General features: G+C 41.3%; 1 protein-coding gene across 1 annotated transcript in view; it reads right to left on the bottom strand.

Annotated features, from left to right (window-relative positions):
- The window catches only part of LOC119721463 (cysteine-rich motor neuron 1 protein-like), a 41,902-nt gene extending 19,377 nt beyond the window's left edge, over positions 1–22,525 (bottom strand). Inside the window, exons 1-4 of the mRNA XM_038191544.1 lie at positions 22,461–22,525; positions 20,017–20,086; positions 3,850–4,201; positions 14–146 (exon numbers count right to left, since the gene is read on the bottom strand). Coding sequence (XP_038047472.1) covers positions 14–146; positions 3,850–4,201; positions 20,017–20,086; positions 22,461–22,525 — 620 coding nt within the window. The remainder of the gene's footprint in view (positions 1–13; positions 147–3,849; positions 4,202–20,016; positions 20,087–22,460) is intronic.
- Between the last annotated feature and the right edge of the window lie 4,213 nt (positions 22,526–26,738).

The raw sequence follows: 26,738 nt of genomic DNA, 5'->3' as shown, positions 1-26,738 counted from the left end.
CTTTATATATTACCTGTTTGGTGTTGGGCAGCAACCGTCTGGCGTGAAACCACCCTGAATTAGTCTGGTACCCGGAGGGCAAACTGTTGGGTTGGTAGACACGGATGGACAGACAACTCCACTGCATGCTGGTAAGCTCTGCACATCTGCTGGCCAAAAAAAAAAAAAAAATTCAATGCAAAGCAAGGGCAAAAACCCACTTTTGATACATGTAGGCCTACGTGTTTAAAACAAAAACGCAGTCTTACAAAACAGTGATTGAATGCAGCACCCACAGCTAAATCAGATTTGGACCAGCCAGCTGATCCCTGCAAGCTTGGGAGGTCAGACATCTGCACGGATAAGCAGGAGGTCATTGGTTCGAGCCCCACCCAAGTAAGCTTGTAAATTCTTCTCAGAAGCCCTTGGACAACACTGAGGATACAGTGCTTTTGAACTTACGCTGATCTAGGGGCAATGCTCAACAGTGTTCTATTAAAAAAAAGAAAATTAACTTCCCTGCACATAAAACCATTGGAAAAGGGGCCACATGGTTTTGAAGAAGGGACATCACAGAAAAAAAGGAAGATGTTATTTCCTTGCAAGTACGCAACAACTTCTTGAGGAAACATTCCCCAAAATTCATGGCCTGTCATTACCTCTTTTGCCTCTGAAGAAGATCTTGTTAAGATCACAAAGTCAGGCCGTCTTTTTTTTCTTACTTGTCATTACAGATATAACACTCTGATGTCCTTGAAAGACCACCACAGAAATTAATTTGCTACGAGAGCCTTTATCTCCGCACAAACTCAACATAATATCCGCTATACATGTACTTCATTTTCCCCCAATTTGTAAATACTCCAGCATTGATAAGCCAATAAGTGGATCTTACAGAAGTTCATACTTCTAACATTGCTAAATATCCTGCCAACCTTTTAAAAATATTTATTTAAATATATTAAGCCGTGTCCGCACTGGACTTTTTTATTGGAAGGTTTTACCGAGACGATGGTAAAATGAGAAATGGTCAAATGTGACCACTGTCCGCACTTGGACTTTCGACACGGGAAAATTTACCCAGACCGCGTGGGAGAAGTAACCAAGCTGTCACAGTGTCAGTATAATGACTCACCGTACACAGAAAACAAATTGCCGATCACATTTTCAGCCGCCGATACGCACAGTAGTATTACACACGCCATTTGCATGCACAACATAATCGTTTACACGATATTATTTCATCTTGACAAGCAAAATCTTGACGAAAAGGCCTATAATTCTGACGCATTTGTGATGTACGTCGTCGAAGCCATGCCGTTGTACGATGTTCCGTGCGGCAGCAGTGCCATCAGTATTCGTTGGTTCCCATCGCATGCTTACAGAATCGAAGCTATGATGTGGGCCAGGAACCAGTGACTACGGCCTACGTACGGTACCGGACCATGATGTTCCGTGCATGACTACAGTAGCGTATCAGGACGAATTTGGATCGTAGAAAATAACATACATCGGTGGAGAAAGAGAATTTCCGCAAATGAATTCTCAGAACGTGATCTCTCTTCTCTTTGTATGTATTTGTCCGTTGAAATATATATTTTAACAAGATTTTACCGCTCGGACTTGATGATACACCGCAGCGTGTTTCTACAAAATGTTCGGCCACTGCACGTGCAGGTTCGTGCGATCTCTGTATGCATAACAGGGCGCTCGGGCTGGATGTACGCTTTCCTGAGCCGCTTTTACTGACTCGCACTGTCCGCACTGGACTTATCGTCTCGGGAAAAGTGACCTGGTCAGTTTTCCTGGGCGCGTGGGAAGTTTTCCTGGGCAGCAGTTGGCCAGTAAAAGTAACCGCTGGACTCAGGAAAAGTAACCGAGAGGAAAACGTCCTAAGCCCTGTCCGCACTGGACTTTTTTTGGTCAAACTAACCGAGACTATGGGTACTTTTCCCATTTTAAGTCCAGTGCGGACAGCCTAGGACGTTTTCCTCTCAGTTACTTTTCCTGAGTCCAGCGGTTACTTTTACTGGCCAACTGCTGCCCAGGAAAACTTCCCACGCGCCCAGGAAAACTGACCGAGTCGCTTTTCCCGAGACGATTAGTCCAGTGCGGACAGTGCGAGTCGGTAAAAGCGGCTCAGGAAAGCGTACATCCGGCCCAAGCGCCCTGTTATGCATACAGAGACCGCACGAACCTGCACGTGCAGTGGCCGAACATTTTGTAGAAACACGCTGCGGTGTATTATCAAGTCCGAGCGGTAAAATCTCGTTAAAATATATATTTCAACGGACAAATACATACACAGAGAAGAGAGATCACATTCTGAGAATTAATTTGCGGAAATTCTCTTTCTCCACCTATGTATTGTTATTTTCTACGATCCAAATTCGTCCTGATACGCTACTGTAGTCATACACGGAACATCATGGTCCGGTACCGTACGTAGGCCGTAGTCACTGGTTCCTGGCCCACATCATAGCTTCGATTCTGTAAGCATGCGATGGGAACCAACGAATACTGATGGCACTGCTGCCGCACGGAACATCGTACAGCGGCATGGCTTCGACGACGTGCATCACAAATGCGTCAGAATTATAGGCCCTTTCGTCAAGATTTAGCGTGTCAAGATGAAATAATATCGTGTAAACGATTATGTTATGCATGCAAATGGCGTGTGTAATATTACTGAGCGTATCGGTGGCTGAAAATGTGATCGGCAATTTGTTTTCTGCGTACGGTGAGTCATTATACTGACACTGTGACAGCTCGGTTACTTCTCCCACGCGGTCGGGGTAAAATTTCCCGTGTCGAAAGTCCAAATGCGGACAGTGGTCACATTTGACCATTTTTCATTTTACCGTCGTCTCGGTAAAACCTTCAAAAAAAAAAGTCCAGTGCGGACACGGCTCTAGGCTGTCCGCACTGGACTTAAAATGGGAAAAGTACCCATAGTCTCGGTTAGTTTGACCAAAAAAAGTCCAGTGCGGACAGGGCTTTAGATAAACTTGAGGTTTAGAAGTTCAAAAAAAGTTCATAATGAAATTTTTTTGAAAGTCATTCACAAATTACCAGTGTGCTATAAAAAGAAGCACACCTGTTTCTTTGATGATTGATATATTTGTGTGCAGTAATGCCGAAGATTATAAACATTTAGTAATGGCATTTCCCGTTGCCACAGGTGCATCTACCGGTATGCTGCATTAGGATTAGAGATAATGGTGACAAAGTACGTGTATCACAAGTGGAATTTCAAGCACGCACCAGAGCATTTTATATCTGTTAGGAAAGCACACAGCTATCGAAGATAACATTGCAATCATTCAGATCATTTCTTGCAAGGTTACTCAAATCTTTGGCACGGTATAACTATATCAACTTTATGTTTTTTTTTCAGTTGAGAGAAGAAATTGACTGGAATGGGTTTGAACCTGTAACCTCCGGATTGCCGTTCCGGTGCTCTACCAACTGAGCTATCCAGCTCTAAGTTGGCGGTTACCCAATTAGTCAATGTCTTTGTTCAAGGGGTGCTAGTCAGAAGCCATAAACCTTTATATGCCATGCAGCCAGGGATCACACCCAAAGTCACGATTCTAGCAACATTACCAATGCTGCAAACCTGGGAGATAGCAAACAGGGATCACTCAAGAGAGGATGCAAGTTTTAATTACAAATTTTCAAATTAACTGCAAAGGGACACTGACTAGGTGCACTATAATATTTTTTTAAAAGTTGAACAAAGAAATTGAATGGAGCGGGGTTTAAACCTGCAAACAGCAATCCGGAGGTCGCAGGTTCAAACCCCGCTCTAGTCAATTTCTTTTTCAACGTCAAAATGTATCATTAAATCTTTGCTTTACACCTGCACACCTTTAGGCTTGCATTCGTACTGATGACAGCAGCTTCCCGGCTGACCCGTAGCCACTCTCACCATGACCTTGTTGTACTCCTCGCCGCACATCATGTCGGGACAGGAGGCAAAGTCGCAGCGACAGGTGGCCGGTTGAGGGCAGCATTCCCCCGGCGGCTGCCGCGGCTCGATCTTCAGGCTGTCCGCCGGACAGGTGATGTCAAAGACGATCTTGCAGCGGGCGTTGGAGCAGTCGGTGACTTTGTCTGTCAACAGAGAAGCACACCCAAACAAATATTGAACTCTAGATGAATGCGTAACATACTCTCGCCAGGAAGTGATAATTAATGTGTGCAAAGAAAGAGCGGGAATCTGCTAATTTGGAATAATTCCACGACAGCCATTTTCTGAGGTGGCATCATGCTTGCAAGAGTCACGTTTAGGTAATACGCATGCACTCCAGGCGGCATCGACCAATAAGGTTACCAAAATGCATGTGTGTCGCGTCTTTAAGAACACATGCGGAATGTGCACGGAAGTGGCTCCACAGCAAAAATGGAGTCTACTTTTGTTCGCTGAATTAGTCTATTGCCACAAAAATGTATGTAACATTATTATTATTACCCCTGCTCAACAGGACTATAAAGTATTCCTCAGATCAACCGAGCTCCTTCAGGAGTAAGGCCAAAAAAAAAGGCTCCGGTTTCTCGTGTGCGTGCGCGTCGCTGTCGCTGCACCATTTGCAGTCATCAGCCGACATTTGAAGAAAAAAAAGTCAAAAAAAACAACAAGCCGCATCGCCGCACCACTTTTGGGGCAAGCTCCATATCAGAAACCGAAGACTTTTTTTTGGGTCTAAAGAGTTCTATGACTTTCAGAGCAACAGGACAATTTAAGTTTAACAAATTTAAGTTTAAGAAATTGTGTATTTGCTTCATCCCTGTCTAGAGAGATGGAACAACTGCCACATTGTATTGGTTAGGGACATTATATACCCTGATCTAACTGGCTAGACTCGAACCAACTATAAGTATACATCGACCATCATCATTATTCTTTTGACATATCAAAATTGACATATCAAAACTGAAAACAATGCTTAGCATCATTAGTTTAGTTCCAAACATAAATCAGCTGACAGCCAGTCAAAAGCAATAGAAAATGCATCACCACCTCAGTTGCCTAAAGGTTTTTTGCTATAAAGCAAATACTCTCTTTGTTATACTCTGGAATATTTTTCTGTGCCTGACATCTCTATGACCCAGACAACAATGACACGATGTACAATACATTCCACAAACATTGGACAATGCGCCACACAATGAAAATGAATAGTCTTGTGTTAATAATCAATTCCAACGTCAAAAGCTTCAGATTTTGAGATAAGAAACAACCGGAGACCACACCCAGACAAGCCCTAGACAATCTTGGCTACTTGATGCCTCAGGCAAACGAGCATCCCACATCTTGACCACAAGCAACAGGAACGGTGACAGTGCGAACAAAAGGACTTCCAAAAAAAATCTCGAGAGCTGTTATATTATGACATTCCTCGGCTATGAATACGATCCAGTTTGGTCTCTTCAATGTTCCCAAAAAGGAAAAGGATAACCGCAATCCAGTCGGTTCCATTTATATTTTCAGAATAAAATTCGGCTATAGGGGACAACCTGGAAGCATTCTTGACTCGCGGTTTGCAGATAACGATTGCCTCAGTCCACTCAGAGGATAGAATTCTCAACTTGTGAACTTCCTCAGGTGTCTAGTCACTGCCGGTGAAAATACCAAGTTTGATCCGAGCCAGATAAAAAAAGAAAATGATTCATGGTTGAAAGTACAGGTACACGCACATTTTATGTATCACTCAAGAACTCCTGAGCTACATTGTACAGTGTATGGACTGGGACATGTAAAAGAAGCAGCACAACAGCAGAATTGCTAAAACAGCATTCAATTTTATGGGACGATTGGGAGTTTGGGTAGGATTTCTTGTAAGGGGAAGGTTACATCCCTATGTGATCTTGATGCTCTCCAGTCTACAATGCTTGACTCATTAAATGGCTTTGCAATGCAAAGCAGTACCGGTATATCCTTCAACTTCAAGTTTGAATTGATCAATACCCAAACATGCACATTTTGTTTCTTTTATGTTCATTCTCATCACTTGTATTGACAGAAGTCTTGAACTTAGGCAAGTTTTTCTAGTCGGTGCAGTGTAGAGATAGAACCTGTCAAATTATGGAAAATCGTTAGAAGGAAAAACTTCACTGCCTCACTCCGACCATCCCCAAATATTTAAAGCATCTGAGGGTATGAGCCTATTTTCACAAAGTAAAGCACATTTCCTACGGGTACCGGCACTAAAAGATGGTTGTGCAAAAAAACATTGCCCATGTTTTTCCCTGTTTATAGTATCAAATAACAGGAAAGTGGATATTCCTTGGAAAAGTTGTTGAATGAGAATAAAATTGTCCCTTCCCTGTTTCCTCCCACAATGCATTTTGGCATCAGAGTTGCCAGCGCACTAGCGACTCTCTGGAATGCCCCTCATCAATGTGTCAATGGTAGCGTTTGGCAACATCAGAAATACTAGGCTATGCAGGCGCGGATCCAGGATTTCTTTAGACGGGGGGCACATCTTAGAGCATTTGTTCTGAGGACTAATGCGAGCGCGGAGCGCGAAGCCCTTACGGCGTGGGGTCCGGGGCCCGCTTAAGGGCCCCGGGAAATTTTGGATTCTAGATGCTCTGTGATGCAATCTGAGGCAATTCATGGCCCCTTTCCCCCTGAATTATTTGTGCAAAAGTTGATAATCTTGTAAGGATTTTTTTTTAAATATACTCTTGTTTTTACAAATGTTAAGCTACTGTGAACTTCAAAGTTGCAAACCATGTATTTTTGTCTTCATAATTTCTTGCATTGTATTAAAAAAAAAAAAAGGAATTGTATTGACTTAGATTGTAAACTGTTGCAACGGGCGATGCGCTAAGGCATTTGCTCCAAGGACTAATGCGAACGTGAAGCAGTGTCTTACGGCGTGGGGTTCGGGGCCCACTGAAGGGCCCCGGGAAATTTTTGATTCTATAGATGTTCTGTGGTGCAAACTGAGGCGATTCCTGGCCCCATTTCATCAAAATGTTGTGAAGATTATTATGATTTTTTTTTCATTATCGCTTCGGTTTGCGGTAACACCATGTTTTTTTTTTATTGTTTGTTCATTGGTTTGAAATTGTACTCTTGTATTTCTTAATACAAGCCTAGTTAAGTTTCTTCTGTTCTTCACTTGATAAGCAAGTATTTTTGAGTGCATAATCAATTTCTTGCATTTTATTTTTGTAAAGGAATTGGATAGGCTTAGATTGTAAACTGTTTTAAGGATGCGTCGGGAGATCTGCCCCGAGGACTAATAATGCGGAGCGCAATGTCTTTCGGCGTGGGGTCCGGGGCCCGCTTAAGGGCCCCGGGAATTTTTTTGATAATTAGATGCTCTGTGGTGCAATCTGAGGCGATATCTGGCCCCTCTTTCCCTGAGTTATTTGAGCAAAATGTTTTAAGTTAAATAAGGATTTTTTTCATTGGTTTAATATACATGTATACTCTTGCTTTAACAAGCCTTTTAAGTTTCTTCTGTTTTTCACTTGATAACCATTTTCGTTTGCATAATTGTTTTCGTGCATTTTTGAAACGGAATTGTATAGACTTAGTTTGTAAACTTTTGCAAGGATGCTTTCTAATGTTTTGTATCAAGTATAAATTTTCAGTTTATCAATAAGATAAGATTTTCTACGGACATTTTTTTACTGAAACGGACATGTTTTGGACTCCTTGGAAGCGCGTGGAAGAAATGCTGGCAAATTGTTATACGAAAACACACCCCTTGACCAATAGTGTGGTCCAAAGAGCAGCGTTCAACCACGGATCTGATCCGTGGTTCAACGTGTATGTCGCGCTCATCGCGCTAAACACAGCACATCGGCTGTCACACGTGCGTGTTTTTCGTACCGGTACGCACGCTCATAATGAATCGCATTTCATAACCCATATACCATGCAGGGTTACGTATGGATACGTACGGTGGGATCGCGGTTTACTTCGAAGCTTCTCGAGTCCCCTGTGTCATACGGCCAGTACACAATGTTTGCAGGCCACTGATGTTTAATATCGGCGCCGGCGTTTTTGTTAGAAGGTTGCCCTCCTCCTCTTTTTCCCCCCTGTTTTATTCATTTTTTTTTTTGTGGACTCAATTTGACGGGGGGCACGTGCCCCCGCGGCCCACCCCTGGATCCGCGCCTGCTATGGCTTCCTGAAGCCACTTTCCATAGACGCGTGAATTACCGGTACTGCCAGCTCTGGTTTAGTAATTCAGCTGCAGCCTCATCATACAGTCTCCTGGCTGCCATACATGTACATGTACATATGCCAGGTGCGTACACGAAGATGCTACGGGTTTGTGTACAGTCAGATGATAAAAATTATTTGTGCGTTTGTACTTCATGACTGTACATCAGCAGACACATGAATGCACGTGGTGTATTCTGCACATTGGGCTCTTGTGAGTGATCGCAAAGCATCATCTACACGTGCTGTTCCTTTATGAAGTCCAGAAGAGTTCAAGCAAAGTTCAGGTGTAAAGATCTTAACAAGATGGAATTGCAATAACAGGATAAGAAAGATTTTCAACTGACTAGTACGGAGTCAGAAACCATGTTCCGGACTCAGTCTTAAACCTGGCAATAACTGATGAAATAAAAACATGGACTAAAAAAAATTCTTCTGCCGAAAACAAGCCAAGTTTAAAAACTGATTGAAAATTACATTTTCCTCCACAATTTCACCCTATGTTAAGCTCCCACAAAGACTGAGTTATGAGTTCTAGGACTGATATGTGAGGACCCCTCTACCCTCAACCTCCCCCCCCCCTCTCCTGTGCCCTACAGCAACGAATCCTGACCGTGACCTTAAAATGGCCTTGCTATTTCTCCCCAGGATTAGCGACCCCGCTGAGGGCAAGAAACACAACAGAGATTTGGTCGGGGTAAATTAACACATCCCCATGTAATCCCTCAAAGCGCGAGGCATTCAGTCTCCCCACAGGAGGTGCTGTTTATATGGAGGTCTGCCTTGGTTCTCATGACTGGCTCTCTCATGACTAACTGCACAGGTTCTTTAAAAGAATGAAATACCTGCCCTGTCTATTTTTAACAGCACAAAAAAGTCAAGTCTGTTCACCAAAATAGATCCACGCCATCTTTCCAGACTAAATGCGTACCTGTTGTAAAAGTGACACTGCAACTGTTCCATTAACAGAGCCTGTCTGCTTTATGTACATGAAGGGTCAGATTTTAGACTATGGGGTCTAGACACGTTGTGTGTCATGTTTGTTTTTGTTTCCTATGGTTTCACTAAGGGTGTGACAGACTTTTTTCACTTGCATGTAGTTTGGTCTGCATAACGCAGTTTGCATTAATTAATAATCTGAATTGCAGTGTACGACCAGAAAAAAAACCCGTCATATTTTATTCTTTAAAGGCAAGAAAAAAGCTTTTTTTTTTTTTTTACCAATGCACGAGATGCAATTTAGTTTTATGGAAACTTTGATAAACTAGTATAGATAGGCTCGACATAAATTTATTTGTAATACTAATAAGTATAGTTGTAGGTGTATAATCTTGGCCCATTAAACACATACGTGTACATTTGTACGTACTCAAAAGCATTAAGCCGGTTGATACGCAAAAGCTAAGCGACATTTGTGACGTCAACAATAAGTTCACAGCACGTCCACCATTGTTGACGACATGATTTTTGCTTCACACTTGCTTTCGCTTGAAGTACGAACCGGCCTTTACTCTTTGAATTCCTGATCAGTCACAGCAGGTACAGTTAAAAAAACAAACGTTAAACAAAAATGATATTTTCTTCTTAAATATAAACTTAACATTCCAAAAAGCAACTGACAATGATTTGTCGGAGCACAAATTTCTACCACACTGCACTTGTCATCGGTAACAACTTGTGTCACAGTGTTTATGCAGGGGGGGGGGGGAGGGAGGGGGTGGGGATGTAAGTTCACAGAGGTCTTAGTAACCAGCTTGGGTGGGCGGCCATGTTTGCCTTGGACCTGTCAGCTGGAGCCCGAGTCCACAAAAATTCCAGCCAGAAAATTGTTTGTCAGGGAGAGAGCCAGCTTTGGTTACACCACCTGTCAAGAAGTTTTCTGCCAACTATTTTAGACAGATTTCCATAAATTTGTTTTGTTCAACTTTTTTTGTTTTTAGAAGTTGGTGTCTTCCAGCTGAGTTTCTTGACAGAAATTTAATGGCGGGGGAAAAAGAAAGCAAAGGCCACATTAGAACAAGGGATTGGAATAAGATGAGTGTGTGTGCGCGCGTTGGGGGGGGGGGGGGAGTTGAAGGACCCAGACAGAATTTGGAAGGGCTAAATAAACCTCCCTGTTTAAAATAATACCCAACTCCAAACAAACAAATATACCCCGTTAACTGGTTGACTAACGACAATTCTCTTCCAAACCAAACATGGTTCCTGTCCAACTCAATTTTGGGCTCCATTACTTTTTGACATTTTCCTGGCATTTCTACACGAACCATCAAAGATCCCCAACCAACCCCACCAGCCAATTATTACAGATTGCTGACGAATGTCACATAGAAAATAACCATCAGTCCTGAGGCATCTCGTAATGAGGTGCTATTGTTGGCCCCTCTTTCTCACCTCTTGATATCTTTACCCACCAGTTTAGTTCATCTTGTGGTTTTTGTGGTTGTGGATGTCATGTAAACTTAGACACATAAATATGTCATTGACATCTTGATGGGGAAGCACTTATTTTCAGACCTGGAAAGTCTAGGACACTGCAGAGACATTTCATGGGCATCAATGGTGGGGGATCACTTTTTAAAGTGGGTGGATACCGGATATCATATCGTTTGTCCCCCCCCCCCACCACTATTTTTGTCCCCGAATAAAAATTGTAGCCTACAGCATTATGATTCTATATGTCAGAATAGCTGATTCAATTACTCCAAACTCAAAAATGATGTTTAAATGATGATCATTTGCTCAAAAAAATTGGTTAATGTGCTCAGAAATTGCCTCAGATCGTACCACAGAGTGTCTAGAATCCAAAAATTTTCGGGGCCATAATCAGGCCCCGATCCCCACGCCGTTAGGGCTTCGTGCTTGCATTAGTTCCGATCAAGGTATGTCCCCCCACTTTTGAAAAGCGATTGACGCCCTTGAGACATTTGTACCGGTATTTCATCATTCCTTTTTAATGTTCTGTTTCTGTAAAAAAAGAGAAGAAGATAAGGCCAAAAAAAAAGTCTCCGGTTTCTGGTATGTGTGCGTGTCGCCGTAGCCATGCGCATCGGCAAAATGAAAAAGTTTTTTTTTCAATAAAAGATGATGTCGCAAAACCGCCAAACTCACTGGTTTGACTGGAATCCTGCTGCTGCACAGTTTTAACGTGTTTTTAGATGGGGTTACATGTATGATCGAGAATAAGCTTTATGTGGCCTCTCCGGACTCCCACATACATGTATTTGCACTAAGTTTAGTCGGGCACCATTTGCAGTCATCAGCCGACATTTGAAGCAAAAAAAACCAGGTAAAAAACAAAAATGCGTCGCCGCACCACTTTTTGGGCAAGCTCCATACCAGAAACCGGAGCCTTTTTTTGTGTGGCCTAATTATAATGTAATAAAGGTATTTTCTAGATGTAAAAATTGGGAAAGATGTTTAAAAAAATATGCAAGATTACCAACATTCTTATTGTCCATTCTTCAGAATTGTTTTTAGCCATGGATGTCGAGGGTTTCATACTGATTTATAATTTTCAGTTACATACAGCCCCCATGTACCGCCCACCAGTGATGTCAGAGATTTCGATTTTGATAAAACGATGACAAATTCGGACAGCCCTTCACATGTAATGTACCGGTACAACTGATGTGCATACAAAATCACATCCTGTTTTCCTGTCCATTATGTCATTAATGGTATTCCTCAGGCCCGTGTTAAAGCTTTCATCATCAAAATGCCTCTCCGCTATTAGAAATACCACATTGTTGTGCTCTCTTGCGTCAAACTGCCTTTGTGACGCCCATTATTAGCCGATTCCCCTCGCATCAAGCAAATCTCAAAGCCTGTGAACTGTTAGACTAACCAAACATTCGGTGCAGATTCCCTGAAAAGAACTGCCACTCACACTGACTGGCAGGTCCATAGACTACACACCTCAGCGGTGCAATTGTTGGCAATGGTTGTGTTTATTCTTCTCCTTTTGTAACCAGCTAAACAAATAGTTTCCCATTCTGAAACCCACTGGGAAGGTGTACAAGGTGTTATGGAGGCATGTCTTCGTACATGTATTCGCACTCATTAGCCCTAACTCCCTAGGCTTTTTTTTTGCTTGGATGTAGCCTCAATCTTGCAAAATCCTCCAATTGGCCTCATGAAAAAATAACATAGCCTCAATCCCGCAAATTCCTCCATTAATACGGTCCGTGGAGGGGTGACCACTGCCTGAATCCTGCAAAATCCTGCAATTTGTTGAGGCTTGGCCAGTGACACCCTGGAGCAGTACCGAAGATTTCAAGCATAATCCAGGTATACCGTATGCATGGCTGAGCAAAAAGAACACAAGGTCCGGCCCAAGAACTCAAGTGACAAAAGTGCATCCTACAAAATCAGTAACGCACTTTCGCCATAACCTCAATCCTCCAAATTCCTCCACTTTGGCAAAGAGGATATAGAAGGACTCAGAGCAATGCAATTACTGTTTGAATATGCACGTGTCTGACTCCTTAGGTACATGGTTGAGACCTGGGCAACTTTTAAATTTCTCACAAATTGTATGAAATGTACCGGTATATAGGGCCTATGTACTAAATTTTACAAACACAAGTTCTTAAATACATGACAAAACATCCATAATCCAAAGGAAACAATTATCTGACCTTTTTTGGCACATGCCCTCTTACTTACTCCCAGAACACAAAAAAATTGTCCCATTGATTCAATCAACAACATCAAAGTTGTAGTGATTGATAGTCCTGAAAATGATTGCACTTCCTCTGCCCTTCAGCCTCTTGGCACAATGCCTCACAACACTTGCCTGCCTCCACTCAACCCCTTCTTGTTTATCTCAAAGATGACAAGTTCTTTTTTTCTTTTCTGGAAGGGCTCTATTCTAAATCCATCCGACCACCTTGCCCAAGGGGACTCTATGAGTGGGTGAGATAGCATGAAATGCAGCACACCCCCTCACTTGGCAAAAGCCAATCCATTGCACAACCAGACCCAGTCAACATGAGTTGGGGCAGCCCACGTCAACATGAGTTGGGGTAGCCCACGGACCGGCTTCTTGTCAGCTGATTTTGTCAGCTGCTGTCCTCTCGTCGACGGCAAATATTCTTGACAACTGGGCTGGCACCAGTCAAAACCAAGCTTGATTTGCCAGACTGAGGAATGTTTTTTTTTTTGTTCAACAAATTATAGGCTATACATTCCAAGATAAGATGTTTGTCAAAGTCTGAATTTTTGTTATCATACTAACTGTCAGTAAAAAAATTCGGTAAGTATTTCCTTCAGAAAATATTTTCCTTAATTCAGCTCTAAAATTGCTATTTTTGTTATCATACTAACTGTCAGTAAAAAAATTCGGTAAGTATTTCCTTCAGAAAATATTTTCCTTAATTCAGCTCTAAAATTGCTCCTTTATTTTTTTTTGGGGGGGGCCACATTTATTTTCACTGGCAAATTGAGACAACCAATTATTTTCCAAACAATCTCGCCAATTTGTGCTTTGCTCTCTCTCATACATGTAGCTACATACATACTATGTACATTGTTCAATTTTTGCAAATTCGCGGTGGGAAAACTTGCCTTGAAGTCACAAATTCCTGTTCGAATTTGCTTTTGCGTTGAGTATAATAACCGACCTGAAAATGTACAAAAATTGAGGGGAAGGTACAGCATAGAAATGGCACAGAGCTGACTTGGGTGGAGTTGGGGGAGAAGGGTCTGAATGCTTAACATACATGTCTAAATATTAATGTCTATAAAACCCTGGGACCTTGTTGAGAAAAACACAACCCCTTATAAATAGACCATGTCAGCTGTGATGACAGTTGCCAACAGGCAAAACGGCCAGCCAAAAGAGTTCCTCTGTTTTCTTTCTTGTATTGTTAAGTGTAATGTCAACATTTCAAAATCATATCAAGTTATGTACAAAATAAGCAGAGTCCAATAGAAAGATTTGCTCTTGAGACCGGTTCAAACTTCATGCGAAAGCGAAGCAAAACTCGTGACGTCAACAATACGTTTGAAGCGTGTCCACCATTGTAGACGACGTGAATTTCGCTTCGCACTTGTTTTCGCGTGTAGTATGAACCGGGCTTTACTGGTTAACGTCATATCACCTGATCACCAGATGCAATGTTTAAAAAAAACCTGATTTTTTTTAAAAGAAAATACTAATCCCTGTCACTTATGTCAGACATGCTGGAATCAACAGTCAAATTTGATTTACATGTAGTTGGTCTAGCACCATGACTAAGAGTAAAAAAATACCAAATATAATTTATTTGCATTTCTCTCAGGTTAGCCAATGTTGATTTGCAGACCCAGAAGTCAGACCCAAGATATGCAACCCCTAACAAAATATGTTCCTGGAGATTTTTTTAATAGCACATTAATGCAGCCGGTTGATAACACTCTTAAATCTACGAGCAGCAACACCTGTTGGGTTTAACTTTGATCTTCACATTTTCATCCTCAGCGTTAGTATAGTTGATATTTCTCCCGCGCATGTTTTGGCAATCAAGGCCCATATGCTGTGGGCTGATCGTTTGAGCGTTGGCCTGGGTATGCACTTAGCCCCTCTGCCACGGCCCCGGGGGACTTTGCTGACAATTCCCAAACACAATGGCTCCCTAATTCAATATGGCTGAGATTGGATTCGCAGACTTTGGAGTCAGACCCAGGAGAAATGCATAAAGGAGTAACTGGTGGAAAAAATATCAAACACTTGCAGCTGTCTGGAAAATTATGACAAATATGTACTGGGTTGAAAATCTCTATTTGGTGACTGCTCTGTGCTCCGGCACCCCTATGTTCCGACACCCCTAATATTCCAACTGCTCAACCTATGTTCTGACAAACCTATATCTGACACAGCTATGTTTCGACACCCGTATGTTCCGACTTTTCAACCTATCTTCCGACAACCCTATATTCCGACACGGACAACCCGCAAAAATATTGTGTTAGCTCCCCCCCCCCCCCCTCCCAAATATCGTGTTAGCCCGTTTCTGAATGGTGTGTTGGGGCCAGAGACCAGCCTATAAAGTTTACGTTTGTAGGGGTGTCGGAACATGGGTTGAGCAGTCGGAACATAATAGGGGTGTCCGAACATAGGGGTGTTGGAACATACTACATAGGGGTGTCGAAACACAGGGGTGTCGGAACATACTGTAGGCTGAGTAGTCCGAACACAGGGGTGTCAGAACATCTAGGCTGAACCCTCTATTGAAGTGTTCTCTTTAACAGTTTGAATTGCATCATTGGGAGAGGAGGGTGGTTGATGTAAGGTTATTCGTCAAGAAACTGCCTGTGGGAGAATCTTGGGGAAGGGGCATCTATTATAATGTGCAATTCCCCTTTGCAATTCAACCAAACCTAAGGCATATTGGAACATTATCGCTTCGCCCAAAAGCTCTGGCCAGCTCCTTCATGTTTTGAACTTAGTGCCTTGTGACTGGATATTGGATAATTTCCCGACATCCAGGAAAACATTCCTGATTCAAGGGCAATAATTATTGGGTAAAGCTGACCAACGCATGGGTCTGTTGATGTTTGTGATGTTTGTGACCATAAACTGTCAAGTTGTTTTAACAGTCTGTTGAAAAGTTTACAGTTCTGCAGCTCTTCACAACAGCCATTACAACTGGCTATCCAGTCACATCTGTTTGAAAGCAATCAGTTTAAATTTTAGTCAGAAAGTCAAATCCTTGAAAGGCTTGAACCCAATTTCATGAACGAAGTTTGTATTTTTCACAAGTTAGCACACAAGTTTCTACTAATAATGCAACCCCATCCAGTTCACGGAGGCCACAGGCAGTATATACCGTAAGCATGCCTACCGGTACCTCGGTGAATTTGCTTCAAATGGTAATTTAACAAGAAAATCTCCATTCACATGCAAGGATTTATTATCCACATCATGAAGTACACTTTTAAAAGTTTATAGCAGAATATTTTAATTACACATAATTACATAATCACTAAACCATTCTGCTCAAGGAGTGCACCCTTACAGAAAATTGAGCTTGCCACAAGCTTGCGACTAGCTTGTCACAAGCGTGCGGCAAACTTAATGAGCTCGCTGCAAGCTTGTATGGGCTTGCGCTCTTTTCCGTAAGCTTAATACTAACTCGCTGCAAGCCCGCAAGCTTGCCGCAAGCTCGCCGCAAGCTCGCCGCAAGCTCGCCGCAAGCTCGCCGCAAGCTCGCCGCAAGCTCGCCGCAAGCTCGCCGCAAGCTCGCCGCAAGCTCGCTGCAAGGTTCAAACTTACGAAGTACCGGTAGCTGGGGTCTACCTTCATAGATCCTGGAAAATCCAACAAAATGGTTGATTTTGAAAGACCTGGAAGGGTTGTGGTTTAGCATTAGCCCCTTGTAAAATGTATAGTCTCCCCCCTCCCAATCCAATCTCCTCCCCTTCCCCCACTAAACCTAGACTTGCACACCATACAATACATGCCACAGCCTTTCAATTCCCTATGACTCATCTGAACTTCCAGTCTTACACATGAATGCACTTTAACTGCAAACCAATATTAAAGGGAAGATACAGCATTTGCAAACATCACAAAACGAAATGATCAAATTATCATGAAATACCTTACTGGATTGTTAGGGAATGACAGTCTAAAGCATCCTGTGAAATCGTGGCTCCTGGTGTGCTATCATTCTCAAGAAAAATTGTATTTTTCCAACGCTGGTCGGCTGACCAGCGTTGGAAAATACTGGCTTTTTTTCAAAACCTGCTTCTAATTTTTCAAAATGAGTTATTCATTGTTTTCTTTGCAATTGATTGCACACCTGTGAAGGGGTACAAGCCTGCTAGACTGATTCTCTGACTTTACAATTCCCAAAAGTCTATAAATTGCTCTGTTTCATCTTTGGGGTCGGGGAACCAGACTACAAGAACATGATTGGTTTTCTTGGTTTTTCCAACATCTACAAGCCCAAAACGTGAAACAAGTCATTTTAACAATTTTGCTATAACATACTAATCCTCCAAACCCATTTATTTCTGAAAATTGCAGCAAAAGCAAATGTTGTACATTCCCTTTAAAGGTGGCGGGGTACCTACTTCACACTGGAAGTGAACAGGAGGAAAATTGCCCTGAAACAGAAGTGAAACACACACGGACATATTTTTTTAAATTCCTATTTGCACTTGGAGTTAACCAGAAACTTGAGCGATAACGCACTCAATATTTATCTTGATTGCAAATGCTGTTCATGTGCTTCTGGCAGTACGGTACTTGTACCCGTTGCTGCGTGTAAATAAAGTCCCTTGGATAAAAAATGAAGTGTCAATCAGCCACACACTTACGAACTTCTTTTCAGCACTTATCTTTGTTTACCCAGATATCGCTATGAATCATCCCAGTTGGAATTTTGTTGTGAAAAACAAGCAAATATCTTTCTCCGAAGTCCTACTGATGTATTTTCGTGACCAGAGAAGCTGCACGGTGAACTGACTGGAGCCCTCTGAATTGACTTACAATTAGAGGCATGACAAACGACTTTTTTCCAAACAGGAATAATAGATCTGGTTTTTCTTCGAAACACTTCCAACTACCGGTACCGATACGGCCAAAATGGCACTGCAGTTAGTAATGGAACTTCCCAAATTTGGTGCACATGCAACTACCCAGTACCATGCAACTTTTGAATTGTACATCATCTTTAAATGCGAGTGCACAATAAGCTCTGGACGTCTTGCATGAAATCTATCAAAATGATCCCTGCCAGAGCTGAAAAATGTGACGCCCAAAAATGCGACGCCCAAAAATGCGACGCCGATGGCATGTGGAACAGCATACTTTAGATGTTACCTAGATATATATATAGCGATTTGTGATAAATATCACATGACTATAACATTACTGCACATATTTTGCCTCCATTTACAAAATTTTCATAAACATCTTTCCCAATTGTTGCAAACAATTTTTGCTAAGTTTTTTATTTGTTTTGTATGCTTGGTAGTTATATTTTGTGGGAAACTTATGGGGCCATATTTTGGTCAATATTCCAAGGACAGACCGACCGACCACCAATTGTTACATGTACAAATGTATGGAAGCCAGAGCTTAAAAATACACATACATGTACCGGTAGACCTCGCTGAAGCCTCCTCACCAGCTGTTTAGGACACAGCAATCTACATCATGTAGTTATTATTCAGTTAGGGCTGATTTCATTTCCGATGAAAAAGACATAATTGAGGGTGCCTGAGATTGACTGACAAACCCAACATTTGATCCAACACATACTAGGATTTTTAGCAATGGCTTGGTCAATCCCTCTGTGGGTCTGAAACAAGTGCTTCCTGGGAGGGATTTCTTTCAGGAGAATTAAAAACAGAAAAATGGTGGTCATCACTTTTTAAGTGAAACTATAAGATCAAGATACACTCTCCAGACCTCATCCTATTCTGAAGCACTCAGGAGTCTCGAAGTATTTTGTCCTTTTCAAGTCTTTTTAAAATTCCTCCATTTCCTCATTTATCAATGACCTTTTTTTTATAGAGACCTGTGCAGTACATACCCTCAGGAAGAACAGCGGGCCTATTTCACCCTGAACCTTGACAAGAATTATTGCTCCTCTTTCCCCACGGACAGACCCATGAATCTAAGCCCTGTCTCTGGCAATGACTATGGTCTCAATGGGGCTCAACCACAACCATTAATATTAATAAAAAAAGTAGCTTGAACCAGCGGACAATTTGGAGGGAATCAAAGAAAGTTCAAAGACAGACAATCAGGACCTTTTGGTTTCTGGCTAGTGTAACTTGTTGCAAGGACCGGATATTCAGTCTCAAGTAATAATAGATTTATTTATTGGTGGGTTATTAGTCTTTCATAGCCCTTGGGTGATTTGCGGCACAAAATGGATTCGGTACTGGAAATACCGGCTTGGGACCAACAACTGGTAATGTCTTATTGTACTGAAGTCAAAAGAAGTGAGCAAAAGGAAGCAATTTTTTAGATTATACTGTATGCACGTACAGGCCTACTGTATGCACAAATTAAAACAACAGCATTTTAAACTGAGATTGATTGTCAATGAGGTATTTACCCAAAAAGTTTTTAGGACCACATGTGACATGATACAATGTATACCCATTTCAAGATTTGTCTGAAATTAATACAAAAGTACAATGTATTGTATTTAAAAATGAAATTTCACAGGTGCATGTAAACAAGATTGGTATTTGTAGTTTGTATATACTAATTCAGTATACACAATTACCCGGTACGTATGTATACGAAGCCATTTACTGAGTTGGTATACAGGGTGTCCCCAAAAAAGTTGTGCTAGTAGATATCCTTTAATTTCTCAAAAATTAATGAACATGAGTATTACATCTTGATGGAGCATATTAATTATACACTTGTGTATATTCAGTAAAAAATGCCATGGAAATCCGTTCATGCAAACCAGAGATCTAACAGATTATCACAAAAGGCTATGGGTTTTTTACCCATTCCAATGAGAAGGAATTTTCTCAGTTACATGTAACTTAAAATTTACATCAGAGCGAAAAGGCCCATGACAATCTGATTCACTGATATCACTAACTGTGTAAATCCCATTGGAAAATGGGTGAAAAACAATCTGTTAGATCTCTGGTTTGCATGAACGGATTTCCATGGCATTTTCACTGATGATACACAAGAGTATAATTAATATAGAGGAAATACTCATATTAAGTATTTTTTTAGAAATTAAAGGATATCTGCTTGCACAACTTGTTTTGGGACACCCTGTACATGTGCCGTGATCATGCGCACAGTGTTCTTACTGAGAGGAGCACGTCTCAGTTTTGGCAATCCGATTGGTTCAAGCTGCATTTGAATGCACCTGTACCATCTGCGAATCAGTGGTGCCACCTCCGAGATGGCTTTCAATTGTGACGGGCTGGTTGTCCAACTTTCCACTGAGCAACAACACCACAAATATATGAAACATGACCAAAAAATACCAAAGTGGAGCCTGAACACAGCAAGGGTTATTTGTGTCTGCGAAGTAATGCCACCGCCAATTTTCATCAGAGATTTCCCACAAAACTCTCTAGCCGACTGGTACATTTCAGACTTATCACTCCTACCTCTGTATGTCAGGCAGGCGTGAAAACAACTTAGTTAAACTAGTGTTTCTCTCCAGGGTACAAATCCCGACCCTAAGGCCTGGCTCACACACCAAAACAAAAACACACCTGGACATTTCTCATCTGCACTTCCTAAAAAAAAAAAAAAATCAATTGGGAACTATCAAAAAAAAAAAATGTCCAACACCCTCAGGAAATGAAAAATTGTTTTGCAAATTGTTTATCCTTCCCGTTTGGTTTCTCTTCTTCCTGTTTTAATGGGCTGACATTACTGCAGGAGACAATTCAATTTCATCTAGGTAATTACCCTGGCTGGGGCATTCAGACCCCATGGGCTGGGCTAGGCTTATTATAAGCTTCAGTGTTCCAACCACTGTCCTGGGCCAAATCAGACCGAAAAAATAAATGGCTCCAAACCAAATTTGGCTCCATGGTTAATGCACTTTACACGTTAATTCGTCCCAAGTGTTGCACCATAATAATGGACTGTGACGTCTCCGTATTTCTCAACCTTTTCCCCTGCAGGGTGTGCGAGGGCAATACTGGCCAATTTATATTAGCAGCAATCAACAGAGAGTAGTAACCTGCCTACAGTTGGCCGAACCTGCACCAGGAGGACTTGAGATACACTCATCTGTCTTGTCACTCCTGCTGTATTGCGGAAAGAGTTGAGCCACTGCAGGAACTATTTGTAAAATTCCTCTCAAACACCCCAGGATATTTTGATTTCTAAATTTAGCTATTCAAAACTGATTTGATACGCCCAATGATATGTTGCTTTTCTTGTGTTTGAGACTAGCCCAAGGTCCTTCCTGTCTGAAATCCTACACCACAACGTCAAATTCCTGCTTTTGCCTCCCTGTCTTCCAAGTCCTACTCCCAAAGGATATATACTGGAACTAAAGCGGAGAGTCACTACCGGTGCTCGTGATCATGAACTTGACTATGCCCACTTGTAGGATCTGTTCCTTTATCGCAAGTGCCAAAACTGCTATATAGTCCATCAATTGTAATTTGTGCATTTTGTTCGTTTGAAGCAACAAAAGTGTTCAAAATCTAATGAAGGATACTGAACAACTAACCTGAAGAAGTTTCAGCTCAGCTTCAGCTGTATATTCGGAGAAAAACAGCATTCTAGGATCTCAATTTCAAATCAAAAGTTGCTGGATCATGTTTTGAATTGTTTTGAATTGCAGCTATACGCACTGATCCGACGAATTATAGCAACCACGCGCGCCTGTGTGTCGTGCCAATGCTTGCGCGCGCTGCGCCGAATAACAAAACGAACTACTAATTTAAATTTTCCTACGGTGCGTCTTAAGATGCACCGTTGGAAAGGCCTTCTTTCGTTGATTACTTCAAAATGATAGCTTGTCAGAAAGATTAATTTCACAGGGAGTTTAGTCCACTTTATAGTATCTTTCAACCAAGTGTGTTTTTCAACAATAATACGCCAGTTACTTTTTCGGATGGCTGCAAATGATGGACTATAGCTTTAAGATATAGATAAATGTATGTGTGTACATCGTGAAATTGTTTCATTTTGTACTTTGCAGTTATGAACATACCTCACTATTTTATGTCACCTGTAATGTTTGTTATCCATTCATTTTATAATAAGAGACAAAAAGGCTTCAATGCCAAAATAATATTCATATCTGATAAACCTGGTTTATGACGACACTGTAATTAATTGTACCAAGCATTTAAGAAAAAAATAAAAACAACAATTTACCTTTCTTTGATCTAGGATAAAAGCGATGTTGAATATTATTAACAACATGTTCTAATTCTAATAACCAATTTCAAAAGACTACCGTACATTGTACCTTCGTGCTGTAACGATATCATTTGTCATGATAATTAATTACAATACGAAATGCTGCCATACCGTATCAGATATGAGAACCTGTATATATTGGGACACTTGGCCTCAAGTGAATAAACCTACACGTAGACCATACAATCTCGGCATCAGAAGCCACACACATTTTTTGACAACACATCTCCAACTCGGCAACTGTGATTAAATATTTCAAAATCTGTCTTGATAAAAAGCTCTTCAAAAACTCAAACCATAGTCTTGTTGGGTCCCCCCCCCCCAAGAAGCCCAGCCTTGACAGGGTCCCCAGGGGGACAACATTCCTGGTCAGTAGGGGAACAGACAATAATCAGGTGATAATTACAGGGAATGTGGCCTGACCTTAGCGACCTGGCCAGCTTGAAGGCCAGGGGGTGGGGGTGGAGTGTCATCCAAGGGAAGTCCATGGATAAACAAGCTTAAGTGAAAAACAAAAACAGCTCATCCTTGGTACATGCAATATTACTAGACACAATTTCACTGAGCTGGTGAGCAAAAATACCTGTACAACTTGGATTCAGAGGTGTTTTTTTTAAGCGGGTGGCTGAGGTGTTGAGGTCCAAGATTTTTAAGGGGTTAGGTGGCTGAATTGTACAACTTAACACAGATGAAATTAGGCGTTAAGAAACGAACAAAGATTTCAGCAATATTGCAAGTCATCATATTAGTAATCTTTAAGACTTTGGAACTCCCCCCCCCTCCAGTTTTAATTATTTTGTATGGAAAGGGGGGGGGGGGGCAGAGTTGGGCAGCCACTCCAAAAACCTCCCTTTTAATAGACCTAAGACCTAACCATCTGCTGGAAACTTTTGAGAACTTCCCACCACAATTCACGACAGCATTTCTGTTTCATGCCAAAATGCTTACTCCCAACGGACAACAACATGTACGTGTACCTGTCAATGAACTTCAATCACAGCAAGTTCTTTGTCGGCAATGGGACTGGCAAAGACGTATTCTGGGAATGGGTTGGCGGAGCCATCCAAACCATTTCCGGATGTCATCCATTATCATCGTTGCTATTTTGTATTTAACCACTCTATGAAAGTACATTGTGCAGTATAAAAACAAATTTCAAAAGGTAAACCTAGTTGGCACAAGTACTCAAAAAATTAATACATAATTTTTTTCTCACTCTTTCTCTACTGATCCAGTGTACATCCATTCATTTGCATACTTCATCTAACTATTTGAATATATACATGTATTCCAAAATTCTAGAAAATACCATCTCTTTGGAAATCATCAAGCAAATAACAATTCATCCATCATTTCTTTTCTCATTCTGTCAAAGTGAAATTTATACCTCAGAAAAACTTGACCGGTATATCTTTTCTCCATCTGCGCACCATTTGTCCTTGAGAAAAAAAAAGGAAAAAAATCCACCCACGCCAGCCATTCCGACTTGTGGGGTTTCAAGAGGGTTTGAACTATGCCAAGTTAACAAGCCAACTCTTGTTTTTCCCCAGAAAGTTTACCCCGGCGTTGTTATTTCCTCGCCTGGGGCTGTTTTAATTTCAGAAATAATTTCCTGCGTCCAAAAATACTCTTGGGTAACTGACGGAAGTCACGCAACACAAATACCTCGCTTCTGAATGTTTTTCTGGATTAATTTTAACAATTTCTTTATAAATGTCACGTACAGTACACGCATTTACACAAAATGTCTGCACCTGTTTTTCCCCAACATTTTTTTTTTTGGGGGGGGGGGGGGGTTTAAGGGGAAAAAGCCAAAGTTTCACGAAGACTGGGAAATTTTTCATAAAGCAAAGGTCAAAAAGTACTGAATAATATATCACATACATTTAAATACTCTCTAAAAGTAGCAAAAATAGGAATTGATTAAAATAAAAAGTGACAGTTTCCACCTGAAAGTACTAGTGTACCGGTAACTTCCCCCTTTTTGTAAGTGTGACTGCACTTTTGGGTCGTACTATCCAGATAAGATGAAAATGGTGGGGCTGCATGGACTGAAAAAAACCCATGGCTTCTGCTTGCTAGCATTCAGTAGAGCCTTCAAAGTTCTGCTGACACCACCTATGTTTTATTTTATTTAGATGACATAATAGTTGGCCGGAAAAGAGTCTGGTAATATACCGCGGTATTTTTGTGACTATACCTGTACCGTGGACTCTCACAATAAATAAAAATAGCTTCATTTGGAAATTTATTTGAAAAATATAGTGCAGCCTAAAGTCCACTGGTGGTTGTAACTGGATAAGTGCCTGGTAGGAATCAGTGAGCGATGATCCATCATATTAGCAGCACGATGAAAGATTATTCCATGGAATTCACTCCCAAAGTGAAAGCAACTGACATGGTCACATGTGGTAGTTATTGCTCCCAGTCTCAAAATGGCCTCACACAGAGCGGAAATATTCGGACATGTGTTTGTGTACAGGTACATCCATAACTGTTCATATTTATGGAACAGTCACACATCATTTATTCTGCTCAGTGCAAGCATCAATCCTTTGTATGGGTGTGTCCTGTTTTAAACTAACGGTAACCCTCATATTGTATGATCAGACACAGACAATCAAATATATTCCGTCCATGATTCCCTGATGCATTTGTACAGAGACTAATTAAAAAAACCAGTCAGATCACATTCCTGTAAGCAATGTGACTAGTCAAATTCCATCAACAGACAAAAGAGGTAACTGGTATGTACCGGGTAGGTACAGGTACAGCTAGCATGTACATATCGATCACTTCCAGTCAAAGCATGGCTATATCAAATTAACAAGGGAATTCTTAACTGTTAAAAACAGTCACTTGATTGATTTTGACTGCTTTGATGGCGTAGATGAATTGTCTGCCACAGAGGGCTGCTGAGCAGCACTATAGTTCATGAAATCATGAAAACAGAATCGTCGATAGATACCTGGCTTTTAGATACCTGGGCCCTAGCGAAATTGTGTGGACATAATCCACACAACTTTGGTAAGTTCTTTGTATTCCTTTAATCCCATAACTTGCTAGCCCACTTTTGTCAGGCTATTCCCAGTGCCTGTCCCATCCAACCAAAAATGATGGACGGATGACCAAACCTACCAAAAATGACAGCTTTTGTATTCAAGGCCGGTGATGTGTTGACATCGCATTATGCAGGTTGCCACTTCCATTCCTCTCCAATTGGAAAAAACAGCCCCCTCAAAGTAATCCAGCTAGATTCCCCAGGACAAAAAAAATACAGAAAGGAAAAACAAAATACAGAAAAGAACCAAGCATGCATGTCCAGCCTCTGGCTTGTTTCGCCAAATAAAAACCCCTGCCCGGTATTGACTAGGGATCAACAGGGACAAACATATCAAACAGGTCATTCTTGTTGGTCCACTGGCCATTTTCCAAAACTGGGATTCAGTCTGCAGCTGCGGCATCAAGTCCAGCTCCAGACGATTTGTAGAGATTTCAGTGCTTAAACTGAAATCTATTTTGATATATTTTGAACTATTTTGATAAAGCAACAGGTTTCCTCTAATGCGCCAGACAACTTGAACCTTGAAAAAATACCTTCAAAACTCGAAAATTTAACTGGAAACTCAAAAGTTTTAACTCGAAACTCGAAAAGTCAACTCGAAACTCAAAAAGCCAACTCGAAACTCGAAAAATCAACTCGATACTCAAAAAGTCAACTTGAAACTCGATAAGTCAACTCGGAACTCGAAAAGTCAACTCGAAACTCGATAAATTCACTCGAAACTCGAAAAGTCAACTCGAAACTCAATGAAAAGAAACCCTCTCTTATGTAACACAAAGAATTTTGTAGGCCTAGGCCCTACTTTTTAAAAAATCATTCGGCCAAAATATATAAAAAATAAAAAAATCCAAAAGCCACACAGGTCAACTTTGCTTTCTGATGCCCACTGTTTGGAACATACCGGTAGTCACATACGCAGCAAATTACAAATCCTGTGCCACAGAGGACCATTTTGCAGGAGGAAATGGGTAGGGGGTAACATTTGCAAAATTCAGTCCATATGTCTCTGACCACTATTGAAATTGAGATTTCAGTCAACACAGACAGACACACTGTTTTAATATTCAGTGTATTACAAACCTAAAGACTGTTGACATACATCAAAGTGAAACACCAATAAATTACAATTGCGTTTTTAAAGCCAGTACATCATTTGTCATTTGTGCATTTTTTTTTTTGAAGCAACAAAAGTGCTCAAATTCTAAAGAAGGGTGCTTAGCAATTAAACCTGATGAAGCATAGCTCAGTGAATGCTGTGTATCCGGAGAAAACAATATTCTAAAGATCTCGTTTTCAATTCAAAAGTCGCCGAGTCAGGTTTTGAATTCCGCCCGAAATCAGCGTCTGGGACACATTCTCATCCAGCCGATTGCAGCTACGCGATGTCACACAATGAATTGACGAATAATAGCACTGCGTGCGCATGTGCGTCGTGTCAACGCTTGCACGCACCCATTCACGACTTAGCCGAATTATAAACGAACTACTAATGTACGTGTTCTACATAACCCCTGAGGACCGACACACAAAGGGAGAACAACAGATCCTTTCAGTCCTCGGGAGTTGCGTCTCAAGTTGGAAACGGTCCTCTGTAGTAAGTTTTGTGTGCTTAGTCTATGGGAGAGTGTTACAGGGAC

This window comes from Patiria miniata, unplaced genomic scaffold, assembly GCF_015706575.1.
Source record: "Patiria miniata isolate m_02_andy unplaced genomic scaffold, ASM1570657v1 HiC_scaffold_13, whole genome shotgun sequence".
NCBI classification, from domain to species: Eukaryota; Metazoa; Echinodermata; class Asteroidea; order Valvatida; family Asterinidae; genus Patiria; species Patiria miniata.
Note: the sequence above shows the minus strand (reverse complement) of the source record. Positions and strands in the feature narration are given on the sequence as shown.